We start from the raw sequence: 22,010 nt of genomic DNA, 5'->3' as shown, positions 1-22,010 counted from the left end.
TGGAAGGTGGTAGCATTGTGGAGTCTCCAAATCTACAATTAAACACCATCTACATGGCAGCAAATTATTTGGAAGGCATGCCAGGAGAGCCTATTTCTTTCATATAACCACAAACGTGAGTGCCGGGAGTTTGTGAGACGCTAGCAAACTTTTACCAAAACTGGTTTCTATGGTCAGATGAGACAAGAAGAGCGCTGTTTGGAAACATTCAGTGAAGGGAAGAACCTAATCTCCACGGTTAAGGATCTGTGATGACGTTGGGCTGCGAAAACTAAAGGAATTTTAATGCTATAGATTTCACCATGAAGATCCTCTTCAGAGAAAGAGTTCATTTTACACGAACAGTTTGTTGAAATATAATTTTCATGAATTTTTATCTAGAAGACTCCATGTGCTGTGGTAAAAATGTTTTATATATATGCCATTCTCAATAACTGGAATGTATTTATTTTTTTAAAATGATTAATTGACTTCATATAAATTCATTTAATATGTTTTATTAGTTTTATAGAGTGCTATAAGTGTTACTAGTCATCATAGTATACTTTCTTTTTCTTCACAGTTTTTCACTTCTTCTGCAGGAAGTGGGGGTTGGTTGGTGAAACCAGAACTGCTCTTACCACAAATTCCACAGGACTCCTCTCCTATTCACCTTTTTGTGAACTATGGCTGGCTGCTTCTTTGAAACCCGTTTTAAGTGCTTTAATTGACAGTGAAGTGTGCTTTAATTAACAGATTAATTAACACATTTGATTCCATTCGAATTCAATGATTAGTCATGATAATGGAATTGAATGAGCAGGAATATGCGTTGGTGGTATTTATAGTCGTAGAAAGTTATATTTAGCTCGTGTAGTTTATTTATGCCTTGATAACTCTGCGTTTTTCTACTGATAACCGTGCTGGGCGGATTGTGTTTTGCTCATCGGTGTCAGTCAGTGCGTGTCTCCGTTTTGGGGCTGTGGTTCACATTCAGTCGTGTGTGAGTTAACAGCGCTCTGTAAAGTTTCCTCTCTCTTGGTTCTGTGGGTTGTTGGGTGTGGAGCAGACTGCTAGCTCTGAGCTGCACTCATTGGCCTCAGACCTCAGAGACTCTTTGCGACTCAGCTCTGTTAATAATGCTGAATAGGTATGATCTCACTAGACACTAGACAGCCTTTTAAACTGTACATGTTTGCCTTAAAAGAATGAACTGTTTTAAAACAATACCCTGCATTACATTTGTACCGTTTCCTACGGAAGGGAAGTTTAGGTTATATATAAAAGCATCTGACATCACTGATTGTTAAAGAAAGCCCACCAACTGTTTCTGGTTGACCTACATTAAAAAAAAAAACAACAACCCCCACCTATGTCAGCACATGGCTTAGAGTTACCATTTTTCTTTCCCAGATGCCCTGCCCATGCTGCCACTGCGTTTTTTCCCATCCACAACCGAAAAGAGATGACACATTCGTTATCAAGCCCTGCACATAGGCAATGTGTTGGCACGCATCCAACTTGCACTCTCTGCCCTTCCCCCCCCCCTCCCCCCCTCTCTCGTGCACGCACATGCACTCTCTCACACACATAAACACATACTTCCTCCCCCGACCCTGAGCCTCGCCCGTGCAGCTCCACCAACACCCATGAATTTCCAGCCTTCAAATCTTCCCTCTACAAAAATTGGGGGGATTTTATACCATTGCATGTGTGTATATGGATGCACTGGAAATCTACTTGACTTTTGAGCACTGAGTTAAGGAATTTTTCCACTGTATTGTTCAAATACAAGAACTGGCCCAGATTCCAGTGGAATTCTATGTTTACATTACTGATAAGACCAACGTGAAAGAAGTGTTTGGATGAACTTTGTTTTCTTTTCTGATTGGCCATTAGGTTAACCAACCTAATGGCCAAGTCAAATTAGTGCTTTGGCTCCATTTTCAAGCAGTCTCTTGATCAAATTTTTTATACCTCTGTATATATAATGCTGCCATGATGAACAGTGCTTCTACCCCCACCCATGAGTGACATTAATTCCTACTTGTGCAGTTCTCGAGCAGATACCAAAAGGTATAACTGGTTGTGTTCTGGTAGTCAGTGGTCGTCAGGCACAGTTCCAGGTTTCTGTTGTCAAACATCTAGTACTTTGTGCAATACTAAAGAGCCCATGAGTTCCTAGAGACAGTAACTAAAGGATAACAACACGATATATTATCTGTTTATGATAACAATTGGACTTTGCCATCAGGATCCATAAAAGCAGCCTGTGGACTGGAGCTTCCGTATATACACAGCTTAGGAGCTACTTGTCAGTGAAAACAAAGCAAATGTGAGGCATATTCGGACACACAGGAATTTAACAGGGGTATAAATATGAGGTAACACATAGGCCAAATTCCCTTAATCTTTCATAACAATGGGTAAGGAATATAGCTGTGATGTGCGGGAAAAGGTTGTTGAGCTTCACACAATGCAGCGTGTCTATAAGGAAATAGCACAAGCATTGAAAATGCCCATTTCCACCATCAGGGCAATAATGAAGAAGTTCCAGTCCACTGGAAATGTTATGAATCGACCTGGAATTGGACGTGTGTCTGTATCGTCTCAACGCACTGTGAAGAGGACGATTCGAGTGGACAAAAAATCTCCCAGGATCACAGCTGGAGAACTACAGATGTTAGTTGTGTCTTGGGGTCAGAAAGTCTCCAAAACTACAATCCGAAGTCACCTACATCACCACAAGCTGTTTGGAAGGGTTTCAAGAAAAAAGCCTCTACTCTCATCCAAAAACAAACTCGAGCGTCTTCAGTGTGCCGACACTACTGGAACTTCAAATGGGATCGGGTTCCATGGTCAGATGAAACCAAAACAGAGCTTTTTGGTAATAAACACCAGAGGTGGTTTTGGAGCACACAGAGAGGTACCCATATGGAAAAGTCCCTCATGCCCACGGTTAAATATGTAGGTGGATCTTTAATGTTCTGGGGCTGTTTTTCTGCCAGAGGACCTGGACATTTTGTTAGGATACATGGCATCATGGACTCCATCAAATATCAACAGATATTAAATGAAAACCTGACAGCCTCTGACAGAAAGCTTCAAATGGGCCGTGGTTGGATCTTCCAGCAGGACAATGATCCAAAACATCATCACAATCAACACAGAAACGGTTTACTGACCACAAAATCAAGGTCCTGCCATGACCCTCCCAGTCCCCTGACCTGAACCCCATAGAAAACCTGTGGGGTGAACTGAAGAGGAGAGTCCACCAGCGTGGACCTCCAAATGTGAAGGATCTGGAGAGGTTCTGTCTGGAGGAACGCTCTCAGATCCCTCGCCATGTATTCTCCAACGTCATCAGCGTTATAGGAGAAGACTCAGAGCTGTTATTTTGGCAAAGGGAGGTATTGACTAAAAGGGTGCCAATAATTGTTGCACACCTATATTAAACAAAGATATATATATATATATATTTTTGGGATAAACCTGTGTTTTGTTTGCAATTGTTTGATATCCATGAGAGCAGGATATTTTTGTGAATTTTTTTTTAAACAAAATATCAAAAGGTTAAACAATCAAGACAATTTTTTACCGCCGCCTTCTTTGGTATTTACCGAGGGTGCCAATATTAATGAAGGGCACTGTAGTTGTGGTGCAGTAATCTGAAACCTAACCATACAAACCTACATCAGGTTTATTGATACCCATAAAAAGATCATTAATTTCGGAAGGCTTTCCCAGCACTAGCTCTGGAAGACATTTTTACATCAGGCATTAAGGCAAAAAGTCAGAACACTTTTGGTGTTAAACCTCTCTATTGTACTGCCCATGTCTCTCCCTGTTTACGTCCTTTAAGCTCCAGTAGCAACAGGGGTGAAGTTTGAAGTGGCCTGCCATTTCCAAGACAGCACCCCACCAATTGGCATTTGGTATGACACTGAGCTGTCGCAGTGGATGGAGTTTCTCGTATGGTATTAAATGATATTTTTAGGGATCCGGATGCCTTCACTAAGCTCCAAATAAACATGGCATGTCCATATGTCACGAAAGCATGTATGCACGTGGTAAAAAATGAAGGTTATTCCGGCTCGGGTCATATTCAAAACAAATACCACCTTGTTCATGAAGCATAGCATGGTCTGCGTCTTCTTTATGTGATCCTGAAGAATAGGATTGTACTTTACATGTGCTTTTATGCTCAAGGGGAAATTGTTAGACATGTAGCAGTCTAATAGATTTGTTCTACTGAGATTTTCAAATTTAGCTCGTAAGTCTATTCATAGACTAGAACTGAATCAGCCCACTTGCTTATCCTATTACACCCATGATACAATGCCTGATTAATTGAAAATGATCCTTACAATCCAATGGAAAACCAGGGCTGGTATAGGCAATATTATCTGGGGAACAAAGGCAAAAGCAATAATAACCTAGGCAGGTAAACAGTTGCATCCGCTTTCTCTCTGAGTACCAGAGAGCAGCTGTCAGATTTGGGGAATTACATCTGAGCGCCCCCTTTTCCTTGACTGTAGTTTTTCTAAAGCCATTTTTGTCCGGTTTTAAGGATATGTATGTGTACGACATTTTTAATGGCGTTCGGTCCCTACGTTTCACTACAGACCTCAACTTTATAGCGCGTTTTCTATGGTGGTTGATGGCATGTGTGAGATTGTTGATCTCTGACATTTCATCTCAGAATTTTGTATATGTACATGTCAACAAATAGACGCTTATGTCCTGTTCTGTGGTTACAAGGTTAAAACTGTTCGATTGAGAGCCGATACAGAACTCTCGTGTATTATCTAAACATCTAAGTATACGCTTTAAAGCAGCGATCGTTAAGCCGAGCTTCCCTTCTTGGACAAAAACGCTTCGGCTGAATATGTACTACTGTACATATTAAAAATGAACAGTACCTTTGTATAATTACGAACTATCAACTGACAAACATCATGATCCACTTCAACATTAAATCCTATAACACCCCTATAGTGCCAGCTACAAGTCAAATCGGGTTCATATTTTTATATTAAAGGTTTATATTAATACTCTTGTCATAATAGATATTCATGTAAGGAGTCTCCAGTGTCAGCACTTGCAGGTAAAGCTGTTCCTATAAGTTTTCCACTCCAGCATATTCTTCTTTGCACTTTGCAGTTGGCCTCTGCGTTGCGCCGCACCACCCTGTCATTGACTGTTTTCCTATAACAGCACAACCCATCCTGTTTTTTTTTTGTTTTTTTTTTACTTATTTGCCCTTGTTCCCATGACAACATTTTTGTCATCCTCTACAAAGAAAAGCTTATTCTCACGTCTGCCCGTCTACATTAGTAATTTCTGGTTGAGATAGATAATTAAACCAGGCTTATTAACCATTTCCTTTTCTAGAACGTCTTATTTATTTGGTTTAATATAAATTTGATATTCCCAGTTTCAAAATTTAGTTTCAGCTCGAATCTTTGTTTAGCGCTCCAGGGTCCTTTGATGTGTTTTGATATATTTTTCATGATATGTAGTCGTTTCCATTGATTACCTCTGCTTAATCCTACTTGCGTAAATCTTTAAGCACTTTGAGATTTTGAGCTCCAAATGAAAAAGTGCTTTACAATTAAAAATATTTACACTGACGGCATTTAGCCCTTATACAGAGTGACTTACAGAAGTGCTTTTAGTGTCTAACAGAAATGTCCGCATGACAGAAAAACAGGTAGGCTTTATTATTATTATTATTATTATTATTATTATTATTATTATGACAAATAAGTCTCAGTCTCTCTCTCTCTCTCTCTCTCTCTCTCTCTCTCTCTCTCTCTCTAGAGGGAGGGAGGGACTTCAGCAGCTCTTTGTTTGCAGACCCTGCTTTTTCCCCCCATCTCAGACACAATCACAGGCCCCCTTCAGCATCTCCGAGAGTCATGAAATGAGTCCTTTTCCTTTACGACATGAATCTCTACACATGCAAGTGGCCAGCTCTGTATTTATGAGGACCCTAAAGCAGTTTAACGCTCTGGAAGGCTTCAGGTTTGACTTTATGAAACGAGAAACACACAAAGGGCTGTTTTAAAGCCCTAGCAGAGCTACAACAAAGAGGTACCGCCCACTGCTGCAAGCCACGCCCACTCCGGGTCCTTTAAGGAGAAGCTGTGTTCAGCAGCTGAGACCAAGGAGGGCTTTGAGTTCAAACAAACCGAGCTGTAGAAGGAAGGCTGTCTGTTTTTGTCCACGGGATGAAAATCACATGTCAGAAATGTGCAGTGTAAACGGTTTTATATATAAAAATAAATAAATAAAATTCGAATATATTAAAAAAACATGTTTTTGGAAAATAAAACCATATTTGGAGACAATCAAGCGAATAGGCTGTAACTCGTCGTGAGTGTTTTGGTAGTTGTCAATCCTTTGTCATAGAAGCGGTGTTTGTGAATCGACGTGATGATATACGAGTTAAATCATTCATTTAATTGCTCGTCATTCCGCCTTTATTAAACGTGTCGTTAAATGCTGTGTTTTGAATGTTACCACATAATGTTTTGTTTCCATACTTCTTGTTTTGGCGTCACAGAGCGCCAGACGCGTGCGGAGTAGCTCTGTGCTGCGCGCGCTCGCCGCTCCGACCTTTCCCCCAGTTCATGAGCGCCGGGTTCACCGGGTTTACACTGACACCGCTGACTCCTGCGTTACGCCCCCCAACAGCCACGCACCCTCTCTCCACCAATCAGCTCCCGATCACGACCTGCTCACGCGCTGTCTCCGCGTCTATTGGCCCAATTCTGCTACACCTTTGTTTTTTGATTGGTAACATGTTACCACCAGCCAGACTGTTCTGAATTTTGTTTCTGCTTTTTTTTCCCTCCTTCCTCTGTTCCTGATTCACTCAGCTGAGGTTGGACCTTGCAGTAAAAAGTGGTTACACTTCAGATCCCGGGTTCTGCTGGACGCCTGTGTTTCCTCGCGCTGCTGTGTACAGGGGGTTCTGCTCCGCATGCCGACCTTTGCTTCAGACCAGGTAAGTTGGTTTCTTTTGTAACCGCGTCTTTGACACTTTTACCTGTTTTGCGCAATGACCCAATAGTAGTGATGAGTTGAACCATGTTTATGCAACAAAGTTGCATGTTTTGTAATAATCCTGGGCACGTTTTTATTATTATTATTATTATTATTATTATTATTATTATTATTATTTAGTCTTGGATTGATGGAGTATTAAACCAGTTTTATCCATGTTTATGTATTTATAACCAATTGCTCATAATTGGCATACAACTTAAGATTATATACGGCATGCATGTCATAGGACTTATCCATGTTTTTATATGTTTGTGTAAAACTATGCAGACTCAATCAAATAAAAGCATTTGCCGTAATCAGTGTTGTGCATCATGCCCTTTAGTGATGAGACGCAGTGCTCTTTGAGATAACATCACATTCTCTCAGCCCAGTTCCCATCCTTGTTTGAAACCAGTGGGGAGGAGGCTGTTTAATTAAACCACGTTATTATTACCAATTTGTGTGCACTGTAGTCTGTGGGGGCGGGTGCTGTAGTTTCATAACATCACGCCCCGTTGCATTGTGTGCTTTTTTTTTTTTAAAAATGGCATAGGTGTCCCTTTTTTTGTGGAGGCTTTGTTAGGAAAAAGAAAAAAAAAGAAAAAAAAGGTGGACTAGTCTGAATTTTACTTCCTCATGTGGGTGTCCACCCTGGTTAGACGCACGTCACTCTTAAGGCTATTTTTGGGAGATGGGAGGTTCCCAACAGACCTAGAGCTGGAGGGGCTAAAACACTGGGGCCCCCCTATCTCTCTCTGTGTCTCTCTCTCTCTCTCTCTCTACCTCTGAATGGCAACATCTACGCGCAGCTCAGCATTCAGCATTCAGCGGATGCTCGATAAGCAGCCACACAGCCGACTTTCAACACTATCAGTAGGACTGGCGAAAGCAATAAGTAAAATGGATACAAGTTGACTGGTAGAAAGTGTGGGATACAGAAACGGAGAATGATGACGTTGTTAAGTCTGCAGTGGTACAGCCGACACTCTAGTTCTCATTCCTTGGCTGTTGAACAACTGAAACACGACGATATGATTACCTTTAAGCTTTTATCTGTTCATAATGATCACATTCAGTAATATTGCTGGTTTATAAGAAGCCTACTCGATGCAATAACAGCACCTATAGCCTACTTTGTGCAGCCCCACTTAAGCATTCTTTACTCAAATTGTTCTTCCCAGAGCAACTACGTGGGAATCTGTGAAGTGATGATGGAGAGGAACAGGTACAGTGATGGGAAGCCCTGCTCCTCCACTCTGGAGTATCATGACCTTGAGGCAGCTGAGGCTCTGGTGTGCATGAGCTCTTGGGTTCAGAGGTCACACAAAGCCCGCCCGCTTACGCCAACCTCAGACTCCTGTGACTCACTTAGTCTACACCCTGAAACCCTGGAGTCCCCCAAAGACCTAGTGTCCCTCTCTTCACTAGTGAGTTTAAATATGCTGAAAAATATTAAAGACTTATTTAGATTGTTGTTGTTTTTTTTGTTATTTTCACACATTGAATTACCGACTAGTACAGAAGTGAATTATTATTATTATTATTATTATTATTATTATTATTATTTATAAAAACAAAAGAAAAAATAATGTTATGCTAACCATAAAAGCAACTATTATGGATTTGAGTATTAGAATATACGCACCCCACCCCAACTCCATAAATAAATTCATGACAAATTAAATGTGCGCTTAGCTTTTGTGTACTTGCCTAAAATAAATAAATAATAATTTAAAAAAAAAAAAACAATTTTGTGGCATCATCATTTATATCAGTACAGCATGAAATAACATTTTAACATTATTTAAAATTTCCTTATCCTGCTATACCAGCATACTGTCACTGGGAATATTACAAAGTCAAAAGTGGAGCTCTTACACAAAAGGTCATTTTGAAAGGAGAAATAAAAGTGTTGCTAAACATAAAACTGATCTAGTTCACATGCTAACCTTCTCTTCTACCTTACTAGTGCATGACCCCGCCACACAGCCCCAGCTTTGCTGAGACCTCAACCACGTCTGCTATCATCAGCACCATGCCTCCTCTGGGCTGCTTGGGCCTTAAACCAAGTGTCTCATTGCCCAGAATGTGCTCCGTCTTGACCAACAAGGCGGAAACCCCCTGCGGCCTGCAGGCTGGCATCACCACATTCCTACCAAACTCCATTCCACCTCAGCCCTCTGAGACTGGCACACAATGCAGGGCCACCAGTGTGATACGACACACTGCAGACACTTCTCTGGATCATCTCGTTAGCGCAGGACAGGAGTGTCCTGGTTCATCAGAGAGCCCTGCCCAACAGACTGAGCTCATCTCTGATTCTACAGCCCAGATCAACATCCTGACTGAAACACAGACATACGTTAGTGCTACAAATTCTACTGCAGAAGTGGAGAGCACTGCCCCCTCGGCCAACTCTACAAGCCCCTCCACTCCTGCATCACAAGCCTCTTCATCCATGCCTCAGTCTCCCATGACCAGTCCAGTTCTGTGCCAGGTATTTCCTGTGAATGGGCAGACTGGAATCATTTCTGCCTTCGTTCAGACCCACGTTCAAATGCAGAGCACTGGGCCAAAGCCCATCCTTTCCCAGTCCACCTCTTTCTCACAGCCTCTTCTAATGGGTCCTTCAATGGCTCAGGGTACAGTCATGCTTGTCGTCCCTCAGTCCTCAGTGTCTCCAGCTCCGCCTTGCCAACAAAATGTTGTGACCGTTGGCAACACAAAACTCCTCCCCCTGGCCCCTGCACCAGTCTACATACCCTCAAACCAGAGCGGGGCCTCCACACACACCGACTTCTCTCGCAGGCGCAACTATGTTTGCAGTTTCCCAGGATGTAAGAAGACATACTTCAAGAGTTCTCACCTCAAAGCTCATCTGAGAACCCACACAGGTTGTTACAAATGCAATACAAGTTCCTTTCCTGGCTTGTGAATTGGCTCAGTTTACAGTGATGCCTAGAAATGGCAGCGAATGCGCAGTAAACACTATAAATAAATACTTATTCATATATTATTTAAAAAAAAAAAAAATAGGAGACTATTTTCACCTTTTAAAATGATCATTCTTGTAGTTTATGGTGAAGGGTGGCGAATCTGTAATCATTTTCCACTCTCTGTCACACACACACACACTGATTTAACTGGCTGAAACATAGAAAAAATAAAGATTTTGAAAATCCAATAGAATTCACAGACGTGTTCGACAAATCTATTACTCAGTAGGATTTTTCAGCAAATACATCTGCTGATTTATAAATGTTATATTCAGTTCCTTTTACAAGAAAGCTTTTGTTCTGATCATGACTGTTTATGTTCCTCAGGTGAAAAACCATTCAGTTGCCATTGGGATGGCTGTGACAAAAAATTTGCACGTTCCGATGAACTGTCCCGACACCGCCGCACTCACACCGGTGAGAAGAAATTCGCATGCCCTGTGTGCGACCGACGTTTTATGCGAAGTGACCACTTGACCAAGCACACTCGCCGTCACATGACCGCCAAGCGTTCCGCGACATGGACCGCCGATGTGCGTGAGCTGAACAAAACGGCCTCTACCCAGCGTCCGTCATCACAGTCTTCTGTCTCCCTCAGTGTCCTCGTACCTGCCTCAAACTAGGCCTAAACTCTAGACTAGCCTAGACTCTTTCACCTCAGGACAATCTCCCTCCCACTGACCATTGTACAGGGGAAACATGAAAACCAAGGCTGCTACATATCCATGTACAAAACAGACCGTTGCACTGGATTTCTTTTCTTACCATTTGTTGTTGTTTATAAGGACCTTTTTCTCCCTTCTTTTTTTAAATGTCATGTCTCCCAAAACGTATGCACTTCATTTGCCAAAGTCTTTGTTGGTTCATGTTACATTATTCTATGCCATTGTATATACTTGTACATAGATGTAACTATCTATATGAATGTAATGTGTATTCAAACGTGCATTTATTGGCAATATACGAATAAATGTTAAGTTTCTGTCAAATGAACAGTATTCTTACCCGTGATACTACCTATTATCTTACTTTGAATATTATTTAATGACCATTTGAAGAATCAAATAAACCTTCATGTTTATGTAGTATTCTCAGTGTTTCCTTTGATAAGATATTACTGTATTTAAAGTTGTTGAATACCAGAAACCCCAGGTAAGCAAAGACATCAGACAGCTGTGCAATTTCCATGCAACCGAAATGTTCAAATAAATGGTACAATAAACTAGTATAAATTGCAGTGTAAAATATCTCTGGTGAAATGTTTTTATTATTATTTTAAAAACCACACAGAAATTGAGAAAGCACCAAAATAATCATTTCAGTTATGCAAGTTCAGTTATGCAAGTGCGCTCTGGACGCGGTTACACAACAGCGCGAGCGCGGTCTCCCTTTAACACCCAGTAACAAACTCTATCCAATCACAGTGCGCCGTTCAAGAGCGCTTAGTGGGCGCGACCAATCACAGACAGATGTGAGCCCTAATGATTAGTTGATGTTGTGCCCGCCCATCTGCCTTACTGACCGATATTCTCAAACGGAAAAACAATTGCTTGTGACGCTGAATTAAAACAATGCATGAATAGTGGAAATGTTTAGTATAGGCGACATGGTTTGTATTTGTATTTGTATTTACCAAACGCAGATAAATACATGTAATTAGAGTTAAAAAAAAAAAAAATTAAAAAGGAAGCAAATTGCCTAGGTAAATTAGGGCCTAGGGCGCGGACGCAACATGTTATTTTTTTTAATTAACCCCCCCCCCCCCCCCCCCCCCCAAAAAAAAAACGAAATAAGTGCAGCGATGAAAAACAAAAACTATCAAATCACGAGGTACCCTATTGGTAATGATGTAGGCCTAGGTCTACATGTCAAAGTTTAGTGAGGCGCGACCCCTGCTGTTTCCCCGCCTCATTACTAATATTATAGACTCGTACTCGGTTGGTTGAACCAAGGGTTCATATGCTTTGGGACGTGATGTAGCAGATTCCTTCTGCAGTTGAACATGATGATATCTTACTATAGATTCTGTGTGACAAACAAACAAACAAACAATAGAAACCATCACAGAAAGTCTAATGGTTTCCACTACACATACCATTACAAACCATCAGCTAACCATTAAAACCTTTCAAATTACAATTATTGGTCCTAAATGGTATCCACTACAAATAACATTCCACCAATAGAAGGCAACAGATTACCAGTAGATACCATTATAGTTTCCATTAAAACCAATACAATTCCCAATATAACCGTTAAACCCATTACACATTCTATAAGGGTTTCTATTGGGTTTTTTTTGTTGTTGTTATTTTTTTTTTTTGCTGGTTTGTTTTTTTCAGCAGGGCTATCATTCAAAACCAGCCCTGATCCGGCCTGAAGACTAATGTACCGGACAAGCAGTGTTAAAAACTCTCAACCCACAGAGCAGAAGGGGTCAGTATCAGTTCAGAAGGAGCCCACAAGTCTGCAGGAAAACACTGATTGAAATTAATCTACATTCTAAAACGTTATAAACTGATCACACCTGAATCCCACATGACTCAGTGTACATACAAAATAAAAAATAAAAAACAGTGAAAAACTCTGTCTAGTGTGTTATACACTATATAAAGCCATATATTCCATCCATCCATCCATCTTCAACCGCTTGCTCCTTTTCAGGGTCGCGGGGGAACCTGGAGCCTATCCCAGGGAGCATCGGGCACAAGGCGGGGTACACCCTGGACAGGGTGCCAGTCCATCGCAGGGCACAATCACACACACACTCACACACCCATTCATACATATTCCATGCATTTTAATCCTGTATGTGAGGGTGAATTGTTTAAAAATGTAAAAATTTGACAAAAAGTTGTAATTATCATAAAATTTGCCCCTGGTATTAACACTGTTCGCATGACTATCAGACTGATCAAATATAATACTTTTTTGGCTATCTAACACAAGACTAGGCTAGTTTGGTGTCGCTAGCCAAGGGGAGGCACAACTAAGCTACCACTGTATGGGTTTAGCTGCTGCAGTTCCATGTAAAGTACATAATCTTTCCTTTTGCTCTGCTCATGTTCATGTTCACGTAACTTGGAACTTGTATAGATATTTACACACCTTGTTTTCCTGCTCAGCATGAAACAATGCTAGTGTTTCAGTTTCAGCCCACTGGTAAATAAAAATAAATAAATAAATAAATAATAATAAATTCCCTCACACTAACTGACTGTGTGAGCTAGCCTTTAGCAGAAGTATGTATGTAGAAGTAAATTCTGGTCTATACAATTTCTATTTTTATGTCACGGGCAGTTGAAAAAAGCATTTCACTGCACATCGTATTGTGTATGGTTGTGCATGTGACCGTTTTGCTATTGAAATTAGTGTAATTACAAGACAAAAAAAAAAATACATATACACCGATCAGCCATAACATTAAAACCATGACAGGTGAAGTGAATAACATTGATTATCTCGTAACAGTGGCACCTGTTAAAGGGTGGGATGTATTAGGCAGTAAGTGAACATTCAGTTCACAAAGTTGATGTGTTGGAAGCAGGAAAAATGGGCAAGCGTAAGGATTTAAGCGACTTTGACAAGGGCCAAACTGTGATGCATAGACGACTGGGTCAGAGCATCTCCAAAACAGCAGGTCTTGTGGGGTGTTCCAAGTGTGGAGTAGTTAGTACCTACTAAAAGTGCTCAGAGGAAGGACAACCAGTGAACCATCGACAGGGTTATGGATGCACGTGAGGAGCAAAGGTTAGCCTGTCTGGTCCAATCCCACAGAAGAACTACTGTAGCACAAACTGCTGAATAATTTATCACAGACAGTCGAAAAATGGTTGTGCATGTGACCACAAAAATTTTTATTATAATGTAGGTGTGTTTGTGTAAATGGTAATGAGTCTGCACTTGTATAGCGCTTTTATCCAAAGCACTTCACACTGTGTCTCATTCACCCATTCACACACACATGCCATGCAAGGCACTAACTTGCCATCAGGAGCAACTTGGGGTTCAGTGTCTTGCCCAAGGACACTTCGGTATGTGGAGTCACGTGGGCCAGGAATCAAACCAGCAACCCTACGATCAGTGGACAACCTGCTCTACCACCTGATCCACAGCCGCCCAGTGTGTGTGTGTGTGTTCGTTCAAGAGGGAGCCATTTTGGATTCGGCCCAAGACCTTTTCCTGTGTTTTGGTCCTCCCACCACTGTGCGGCGCTGAGCCTTGGTCAAACACATACTGCAGCGCGCCCGGTCTCCTCTTGCTTTCATGGCTGCAGCTCGTTAGCAGATCCTTTATGACTGCCGGTGCTGGACAATAACCCCAAGGTTATAACGTAAACAATGCAAAACAACACTTTGTACTTGATCATTAATGCTGTAAAAAGTTGTTTTAACAGTTTTCCTATGGGTATTTTTTAGTTGTACTGCATTTGTACTGCATTTATTTCTTTGTAAACAAGCACGCCCTTAGTTGACTACGTATAATTTTTTTTTAAGCGCGAATGACTATGACAATAACTTGTTCAGCTTCTAACACAACAATCTCATATGCTTTCGGTGTTTTATTGTTGACACTAACACTCCTCACAATAGATAACGGCTTTATAAAGAGAGAACTGGGTTGATGGTTTTGTGGCAGCTTGTTGTATTAATAGTTGTATCCGCGCCAAATGTTTGCGAATGAAGTACATTTTTAGCGGATGCACATTTACTAAACAGCATGACGAGACACGAACAAGTTCATGAAATAGTGAATGTGTGTAGTATTATCGCTGTGGGTTTTTAAAATATTTATGTTTTAATAGCCACTCCTGAATCTGGCGGGAAAGCTGTGTGGAAATGCTTTGTTACACGTCAAAAAAACTGTTTGTTTGTTTTTTTTAAAGCTTGTTTTAATAATTATTCAGTTGCACCTGCTTGATCGTTTATAATCCGGTATCAGGGGCTGTAGATAAATAGCTTATTTTTATTTGTTGCTTACATGATGCAGTGTTATTTGTTCATGATAATGTTCTTGAAGTGTGTTTATTCGTGGCGTTCTCATTCGTAAACAAGCAAACATATAACATTATGTAACCATTGAAACTACAATGGAGGGAAAAAAAGTTTTTAAAATATATATATATATATATATTATTTAATCACTGGTATTTGGCAAAGCGCGCCATTTTCCCAATCTTAAATGAAAAGCTGCATACTTGTACAGAACGCAGACCCTCCACAGCGTTTGAAATTTCCCGCAATTTGCTGATGACGTTGAGGCGCCTGATTGGCTGACGCCTTCAAAGGAATTAAAGATCCACCTCGAGCCTCGCTCTGATTGGCTGGACCGGATCGAGCGCCAAGAATGCAATAAAAAGGAGCAGCTGGAGCCGGTTCAGCCACACTTTTCCCTCCACTGTATAGGCTTCACATCTTTTTTTATTTATTTTATCGGCGGCTTTACATTTTAAGTTCCTTCCTGCTTCGTGTTTTTACACTAAGAGCCGCTTTGTAGTCTATTTTTAAAAAAAGTATTATTATTATTATTATTTAAGCGTAACGATGATGTCCACTCGCTCACCTCTAAAAAGCAAGAATGAGAACGTTGTTTCCACGAAGCTGGGGAGCATGTCTCTGGGAAATAAAGAAAACACGGTGAGTAAATGTAAAAATATGACTAAATATGTGCACTGCAGAAGTTATTGACCTCTTGCACAAGTTCCTTGTGGAAGCCGAAGTGGGGTGGGGGGGATTCTGTAGAGTGAAAGTTTTAGTCCCTAATACTTTTATATATGTAGTAGTAATAATAATAATGGACTGTTTTTTTTATTATTTTAATATTCCTGCAGCCGCCGAGTTTGAGCTCGACACGAATCCTGGCCTCCAAAACGGCGCGTAAAATTTTCGAGGACTCTGAGGTGAGTAAAACCTACACTTTAGCCAGTTAGCACGCCCTGTAAGTGGGTCTGTAGGAGTCTTAATCCCGTCTACAAAGTTTAAACCGTAGGAACAACCATGTGCTCCATCAGAGAAGCAGAGCTCGGGTCAGTTTTGTAGGTACTTTTTGGAGAGAGAGAGAGAGAGGTTCACGAGGCGAACAGCTGACATTTTTTTTTTTTTTGGCGGTAGGAGTGCTAACTAGCTAGCCTATTGTGTTTTAATGTACACGACGACAATGCATGAGCAAAGTGACGTCACTAATCAGTCTGAACAAACGTATTAGGTCTTTTTATACCATAGAACTAATACAAGCGAGTTTTAACATTTTACTATTATCTTAACATTTATGTATACGCCCCTTGTCCCAAGAGTCAAAATGACCTGCGTTCACTAGACCAGTGGTTTTCAAAGTAGGGGCCACCAGGGGGCGCCCGGGGCCCCAAATTTTTACAATTTGTTGTGAAAAATAAATACATGATTTTTATATGCATTACTATAACATGTTATTTATAACAATGCATATTAAAATAACATATGCTATACCTAACTTTCTATTGCTAAACAGACAACATTCCTAATGTTAAGATGGTTTTTATTAATAAAAAAAAGGGGGGGGTTATATTCAGAAGTCTGTATTTTTAATGTGTTTTAAAGATCTTGCAAAAGGGCGGCCTCGGTCAAATGTTAATGCCATTTGGGGGGCCTTGCCCTGGAAAAGTTTGGGATCCCCTGAGCTAGACCATTAAGATAAAGCAGCTTAGTTGAATTTTAAGCCCCAAGTCTAGTTTTCATAAAGAAACAGTCTGTCATTCATCTCAGACTTCGTGAATATCTGGGTTTTCTGTCCTCAGTGCAGGAAGACTGCATTTAATGGGTGGACACCACTCACTTTCTCTGATGTTAAATATGGTAGTGGGTCACACTTGACCCATAAGACAGGTTATATATGGGGTCTTAAGTTTTATCCACGAAGGGCTTTCATTCCAGCCAAATAAGATGTACACTTGATAGATGATTAAGAATTGATTAAACAAGGGTGTGGCTTCTGCTTGGCTGAAATGAAGACCTGCAGCTACACTGTCCCTTTGTGGATAAGGTTGAAAACCCTTTCTGGAAATGGACAAAATTAATGATGTTCTTTGGCAAAATAAGACCCTGTGTACACTCATGTCGTGAGGTATTTTATTTTCTACACCAATAGTCTCCTGGATGAGTTTCTAAAGCCTATTTTTCTCTTCTTTCAACAGAAGCCCAAAGCCAGCAAAACCAGTGTAGAGGAAGAGCCTCTGTTGAAGGAAAATCCACGTCGCTTTGTCATCTTCCCCATTCAGTACCATGACATCTGGCAGATGTATAAGAAGGCCGAGGCCTCTTTCTGGACAGCTGAAGAGGTATGTGTCTTGTGTTTGGAGTGGGTCCAGGTCCATAGCTCCTGCATGTTCCTTAATGCTGAGGTGGCCTTGCACTCATCTCCTTTCTCTCGCCCTGTAGGTTGACCTCTCCAAGGACCTCCAGCACTGGGAGTCCCTAAAGGATGATGAACGATATTTCATTTCTCATGTGTTGGCGTTCTTTGCTGCAAGTGATGGCATTGTCAATGAAAATCTGGTGGGTTTAGAGGCCATTTTTTGTCTGCAGGTCCTTCAAATGAATCTTTAGCGTTTTGAAACACGGTTCTTATTGCATGTTATATTTTCAACACTAGGTGGAGCGATTCACTCAGGAAGTCCAAGTGACCGAGGCACGCTGTTTTTATGGTTTTCAAATTGCCATGGAGAACATTCACTCTGAGATGTACAGCCTACTTATTGACACGTACATCAAGGATCCAAAAGAGAGGTAAACTCCCCAAAACTGTACATGCTTGGAGGGCAGTGATGAGACGCGCAGGGGTACGGACCTCAGCTGATGATGGGAGCTGAGTGCTGGTGTCTGACTTCAGTTCAGTAGGCATGTGGTCAACTGACTGAAGGACACCAGCATGAAACTGTCGCAATTACTGAGCCCTCGCTGTGAAAATTTAAAATGGGTGTTTGGGGTAGGCTTTGTGGCTAATGTGTGTGGGGTTTAAAACAAATCATTTTATTTTTTTCCTATCTTCAGGGAGTTTCTCTTCAATGCTGTTGAGACTCTTCCTTGTGTGAAGAAGAAGGCTGACTGGGCCCTCAATTGGATCGGCAACAAGGATGCACAGTTTGGTATGTCATCATTTTTTTTATTATTATTTTTTTATTTTTTTTTATTTATTTATTTATTTTTAAAGGAAAAAGAAAGAAATTAAATCTTCACCATGGAGTGCTGCAGGAATGCTGTATTTTTGTAGGCCAACCATCACCCTGGTTCCCCTAACAAAAAGCCAGTAGCATTTTTTTCCCTCTTGGCTTTTGGGTTATTGTGGAAAATAAGCTCTGTGACCAACAAAAGTTTGATTCTTACAGGTTTTGTTCAAGATAATCTTTACAAATGAACCCAATGTATCAAATTTAAAGCCTAAATACAACCGACAGAAGTAAAAAGCCGAAAGTAGGCTATAAATGGACATCACAACCAAGTTTCCGACTGCTCTTTCAATCTTTGTTTAAAAAAAAAAACAACTGGAAAATACTATAAATTGACAAATCTAGAAGTTGCATACTATTCCAACTCAAACTTTCCAAGAGCGTGAGTAAACACAATGAGGCTGTAGTTCTTCCTGTTTGGTGTGATTGTCTTTTTAATGTCCCTGACAACCTCTGTAGTCCCATTTAGCCACTTGTTAGCAACTGCCTTTTTAAGGTGTGTAAAAGTTTAATAAAATTGCAAGTTGGGTATCACTGATCTTATTTTCACGCATTTTATATCAGAATATCTTGAGCTTGCGTTAACAGACCGTATTTAACCAAAAACCCCTCATCGACTTCACGACGATGAAACTGAACGTGCTAGAATGCTAACTCGTTTCCGGGTTTTAGGACTCGTTCCTGGACCACTATATTGGGGTGGGTTTTATTATTGTTAATCAGTTCTTGGTGTTTCTCTTAAACAGGTTTGCTGATGAAGGGCAAGCATAATTAGTTCCACACCTAAGAGAATTAACAATTGGTTTACAAACTTGTATTGCATGCTACAAAATAAATAAAATTGAGTGACTGTACAAAAAGTCCACTCTGCCATTTGTTCCTCCTGTCAGTATTGTAGTAGTATTGACCTGGATGATGCACTTTGTGTACTGTGACCTAGTTCATGTGTATCTCAGACCCCATAATTTGTTGGGGTGGTACTGATCAGGCTCTGCCGTCTGAGTTACCGTGGCTTTGGGATAGGAAGTGTTGGCGTTTTCTTTAAAATATTTGAATCCAATTCTCATTGAGTCTAAGCATTACTAAAACACAATCATGCTTGAAACCTGGAGATCTTCTAGATTAAGGTTTAATGTAAACTCTTGTGTTGTCTGCAGGCGAGCGAGTGGTGGCTTTTGCTGCTGTGGAGGGAATCTTCTTCTCTGGGTCTTTTGCTGCAATTTTCTGGCTAAAGAAGAGGGGCCTTATGCCAGGCCTCACCTTCTCCAATGAACTCATCAGCAGAGATGAGGTACCTCGAGTGCATTGTAATGCATATGGTAACAAATCTGACGCTTGTGGTGTTATGTATAGCGAACTGATTTAAATGTTTTTGGTTTTCAGGGTCTTCACTGTGACTTTGCCTGTCTAATGTTTAAGCACTTGGTAAACAAGCCTTCAGAAGCAACAGTCAAGAGCATCATTGTGAATGCAGTTCAGATTGAGCAGGTATTTACATGCAGATGCACATGATTAAACTTGAGGTGTTATGGATTGTGCTTCGAAGGCACTGACCTTTTTACTCCACCTTTTGCGGTCCACAGGAGTTCCTGACCCAGGCTCTGCCGGTTAAACTGATCGGCATGAACTGTGACCTGATGAAGCAGTACATTGAATTTGTAGCCGACAGGCTGATGATGGAGCTAGGCTTCAACAAGGTAAGAATCTGTTAATGTGAACATGTGGATTTTTGTAGGAAACTCTTTCAGGTTTGCTGGAGATGTAGTGCATCTTCACACCTACGGTATTAGTCAGCTTCTAGACCCTGAGTCACTGAAATAACGCTTATTTTTTATTATTATTTTTACGGTTTTACTTTGCACACATGCCAGAAAGCAAAAAATGCTGCCTACTGGTCAGGACTACAGCGGGGGGCAGCGGCATCATTTCAAAGTAATATTAAAGCTGAACGGATCCGTGCACCTGGGTGCGCATCGGAGCTGTGCTGAAAGGGGAATGCCATTCTTTTTTTTTAAAAGCACTTTTTAGCACTTGTATATTAGGAGTGTACCATGGTGTAAAACATGTAATATCCTGTTGGTAGTAGGTGGTGCCGTGACTGTTAACTGAACATTGTCATGTAGATCTAGGCCAGGATTCGTATCAAATGTGAAGTTTGAACATTGTATGTATGCGTTATGACTTCCTGTTTCATGGTGAAACATCGAACTTTGTCAGACGGCCACGCTGTGCAGTGCAAACTCAAAAGCTTTGCAGTTTAGCATCAACAAGGCCTTTAGATTGGACAGACTGAATATGATCTTGATTGGATGGAATCTCTAGGAGTTTGTGGCCTAGGAATGGCAAAATCTTGCATATAGCTGAAACTTAGAGCAAGGACTGCTTCATTGAAGTTTTGTAGTTGGTGCTATCGAGCCATTTTGCCTCTTAATTCTAAAACCTGTAGCAGATGTGAATTTTCACCATTTGAGGTGTGTGTGCGCAAAGTTTCATGAGTTTCGAGCATGTATAGGCCTCAAATTGACTCGTTTCATATCAAAATTCGTCAGGTGTCATGGACACCCTTCAACGAAAACTCAAAAGCTTTGGAATTTAACATCGCCACAACGTTTTAGATCGGACTGACCGAATATGATGTTGATCTGATTAAATCTCTGGGAGGAATTTGTTAAAGTATGAGGCCTGGAAATGGCAAAAGTTGAAAAGGAAAAATTATAACTGCTGGATTCCTGTTGCGTATTAGAGCATGGGTTCGAGACACTTGTACATATTGGCAGGTTACACGTATACCGAATTCTGTGTATGTAGGTGGAACGTGGTGCAAGGCACCCATTGTTTATCTTGTAGGTGGTCCTTTCAAGCTGTTTTGCCACACTTAATTCTAAAACCCCTATCAGATGTAAATTTTTCCCCCCAGTTCTGACACGTCTGCAAACTTTAATGAGTTTTTGGATTTGTTTAGGCCCTCAAAAATGGGGTTCATTTGTGACTGATTTTATATTGAATTATTTTGTTTTTCTTTAGATCTATAGAGTAGAGAACCCATTTGACTTCATGGAGAACATTTCCTTGGAGGGAAAGACCAATTTCTTTGAGAAGCGAGTGGGAGAGTATCAGCGCATGGGAGTTATGTCTGGGTCCACCGACAACACCTTCCGGCTTGATGCTGACTTCTAAACTCTGAGTAAATGGACATTTGTAAACATTAACACTTGAAAAGGAGATGCTCCTGTGACCACCCCCAACATTCTCAGAAGGACTCTTAAAATGGTATGAAATCTAATGTACATTTGTTTTTGTTTTTTGGTTTAAGTAAATCTGTTGGGCTTTACTGTATTTAGGCGCAGTTTGTTTTTACTTTAATTGTACATGTGTTTTTTGTTCTACGGGACTTAAGCGGTTGGGAAGGATTATTTATAACTTGCAAAAATGCAATGTTTACTGCTTTTTATGTGTAAACTATTTCTGCTTTCCTCTAAATGCTTGTGAGAATGTAAATAAACAACTTCTATCTTTTTTTTCCCCCCCCTTTTTCTTCTTCTCTATCCGTTCATGAATTACGCACGGGTCATTTCATTGTGACTAATTCTCACGTTCTAAGAACCTTTAAATATAACCTAGTGTTAGCTATGTAATGTGGCTAAATGTCATTTACAGCTCCTTAAGATCACGCAATCAAGTGGTATGTTGTCTAAAAGTAAATCACAAGTGCCTGAGCATTCAGGCATAGACCAGGCATCAGCCATACAGGAAGCATTCTCTAATTACCGAGAAGAATATTT

General features: G+C 40.7%; 2 protein-coding genes and 1 non-coding gene across 5 annotated transcripts; all 3 read left to right on the top strand.

Annotated features, from left to right (window-relative positions):
* Positions 1 to 5,815: 5,815 nt before the first annotated feature.
* Positions 5,816 to 11,116, top strand: klf11a (Kruppel-like factor 11a). The gene is made up of 4 exons (XM_053613924.1): positions 5,816 to 6,991; positions 8,214 to 8,459; positions 9,002 to 9,926; positions 10,356 to 11,116. The coding sequence occupies exons 1-4, from the start codon at positions 6,968 to 6,970 to the stop codon at positions 10,649 to 10,651; spliced, it is 1,491 nt and encodes a 496-aa protein (XP_053469899.1). The 5' UTR covers positions 5,816 to 6,967; the 3' UTR covers positions 10,652 to 11,116.
* Positions 11,117 to 14,304: 3,188 nt separating this feature from the next.
* On the top strand, positions 14,305 to 21,750 carry LOC128601362 (ribonucleoside-diphosphate reductase subunit M2). 3 transcript variants are annotated; one of them, XM_053614513.1, is made up of 11 exons: positions 14,305 to 14,353; positions 15,565 to 15,664; positions 15,859 to 15,927; positions 17,197 to 17,340; positions 17,441 to 17,557; positions 17,655 to 17,788; positions 18,053 to 18,147; positions 19,386 to 19,519; positions 19,612 to 19,716; positions 19,812 to 19,925; positions 21,253 to 21,750. In XM_053614513.1, the coding sequence occupies exons 2-11, from the start codon at positions 15,572 to 15,574 to the stop codon at positions 21,403 to 21,405; spliced, it is 1,158 nt and encodes a 385-aa protein (XP_053470488.1). In that variant the 5' UTR covers positions 14,305 to 14,353; positions 15,565 to 15,571; the 3' UTR covers positions 21,406 to 21,750. The 3 variants fall into 3 exon arrangements, with proteins under 3 accessions (XP_053470488.1, XP_053470490.1, XP_053470489.1); XM_053614514.1 differs by having other exon boundaries at positions 14,344 to 14,361; XM_053614515.1 differs by lacking the exon at positions 15,565 to 15,664 and having other exon boundaries at positions 14,331 to 14,353.
* LOC128601644 (small nucleolar RNA SNORD94) lies at positions 17,818 to 17,957 on the top strand. The gene has a single exon (XR_008384737.1). It is a non-coding gene; the product is annotated as a small nucleolar RNA SNORD94 (small nucleolar RNA).
* Positions 21,751 to 22,010: the final 260 nt, after the last annotated feature.

The sequence above is a fragment of the Ictalurus furcatus genome, chromosome 25 (assembly GCF_023375685.1).
Source record: "Ictalurus furcatus strain D&B chromosome 25, Billie_1.0, whole genome shotgun sequence".
Classification (NCBI taxonomy): domain Eukaryota; kingdom Metazoa; phylum Chordata; class Actinopteri; order Siluriformes; family Ictaluridae; genus Ictalurus; species Ictalurus furcatus.
This window is presented reverse-complemented; position numbering and strand designations above follow the sequence as displayed.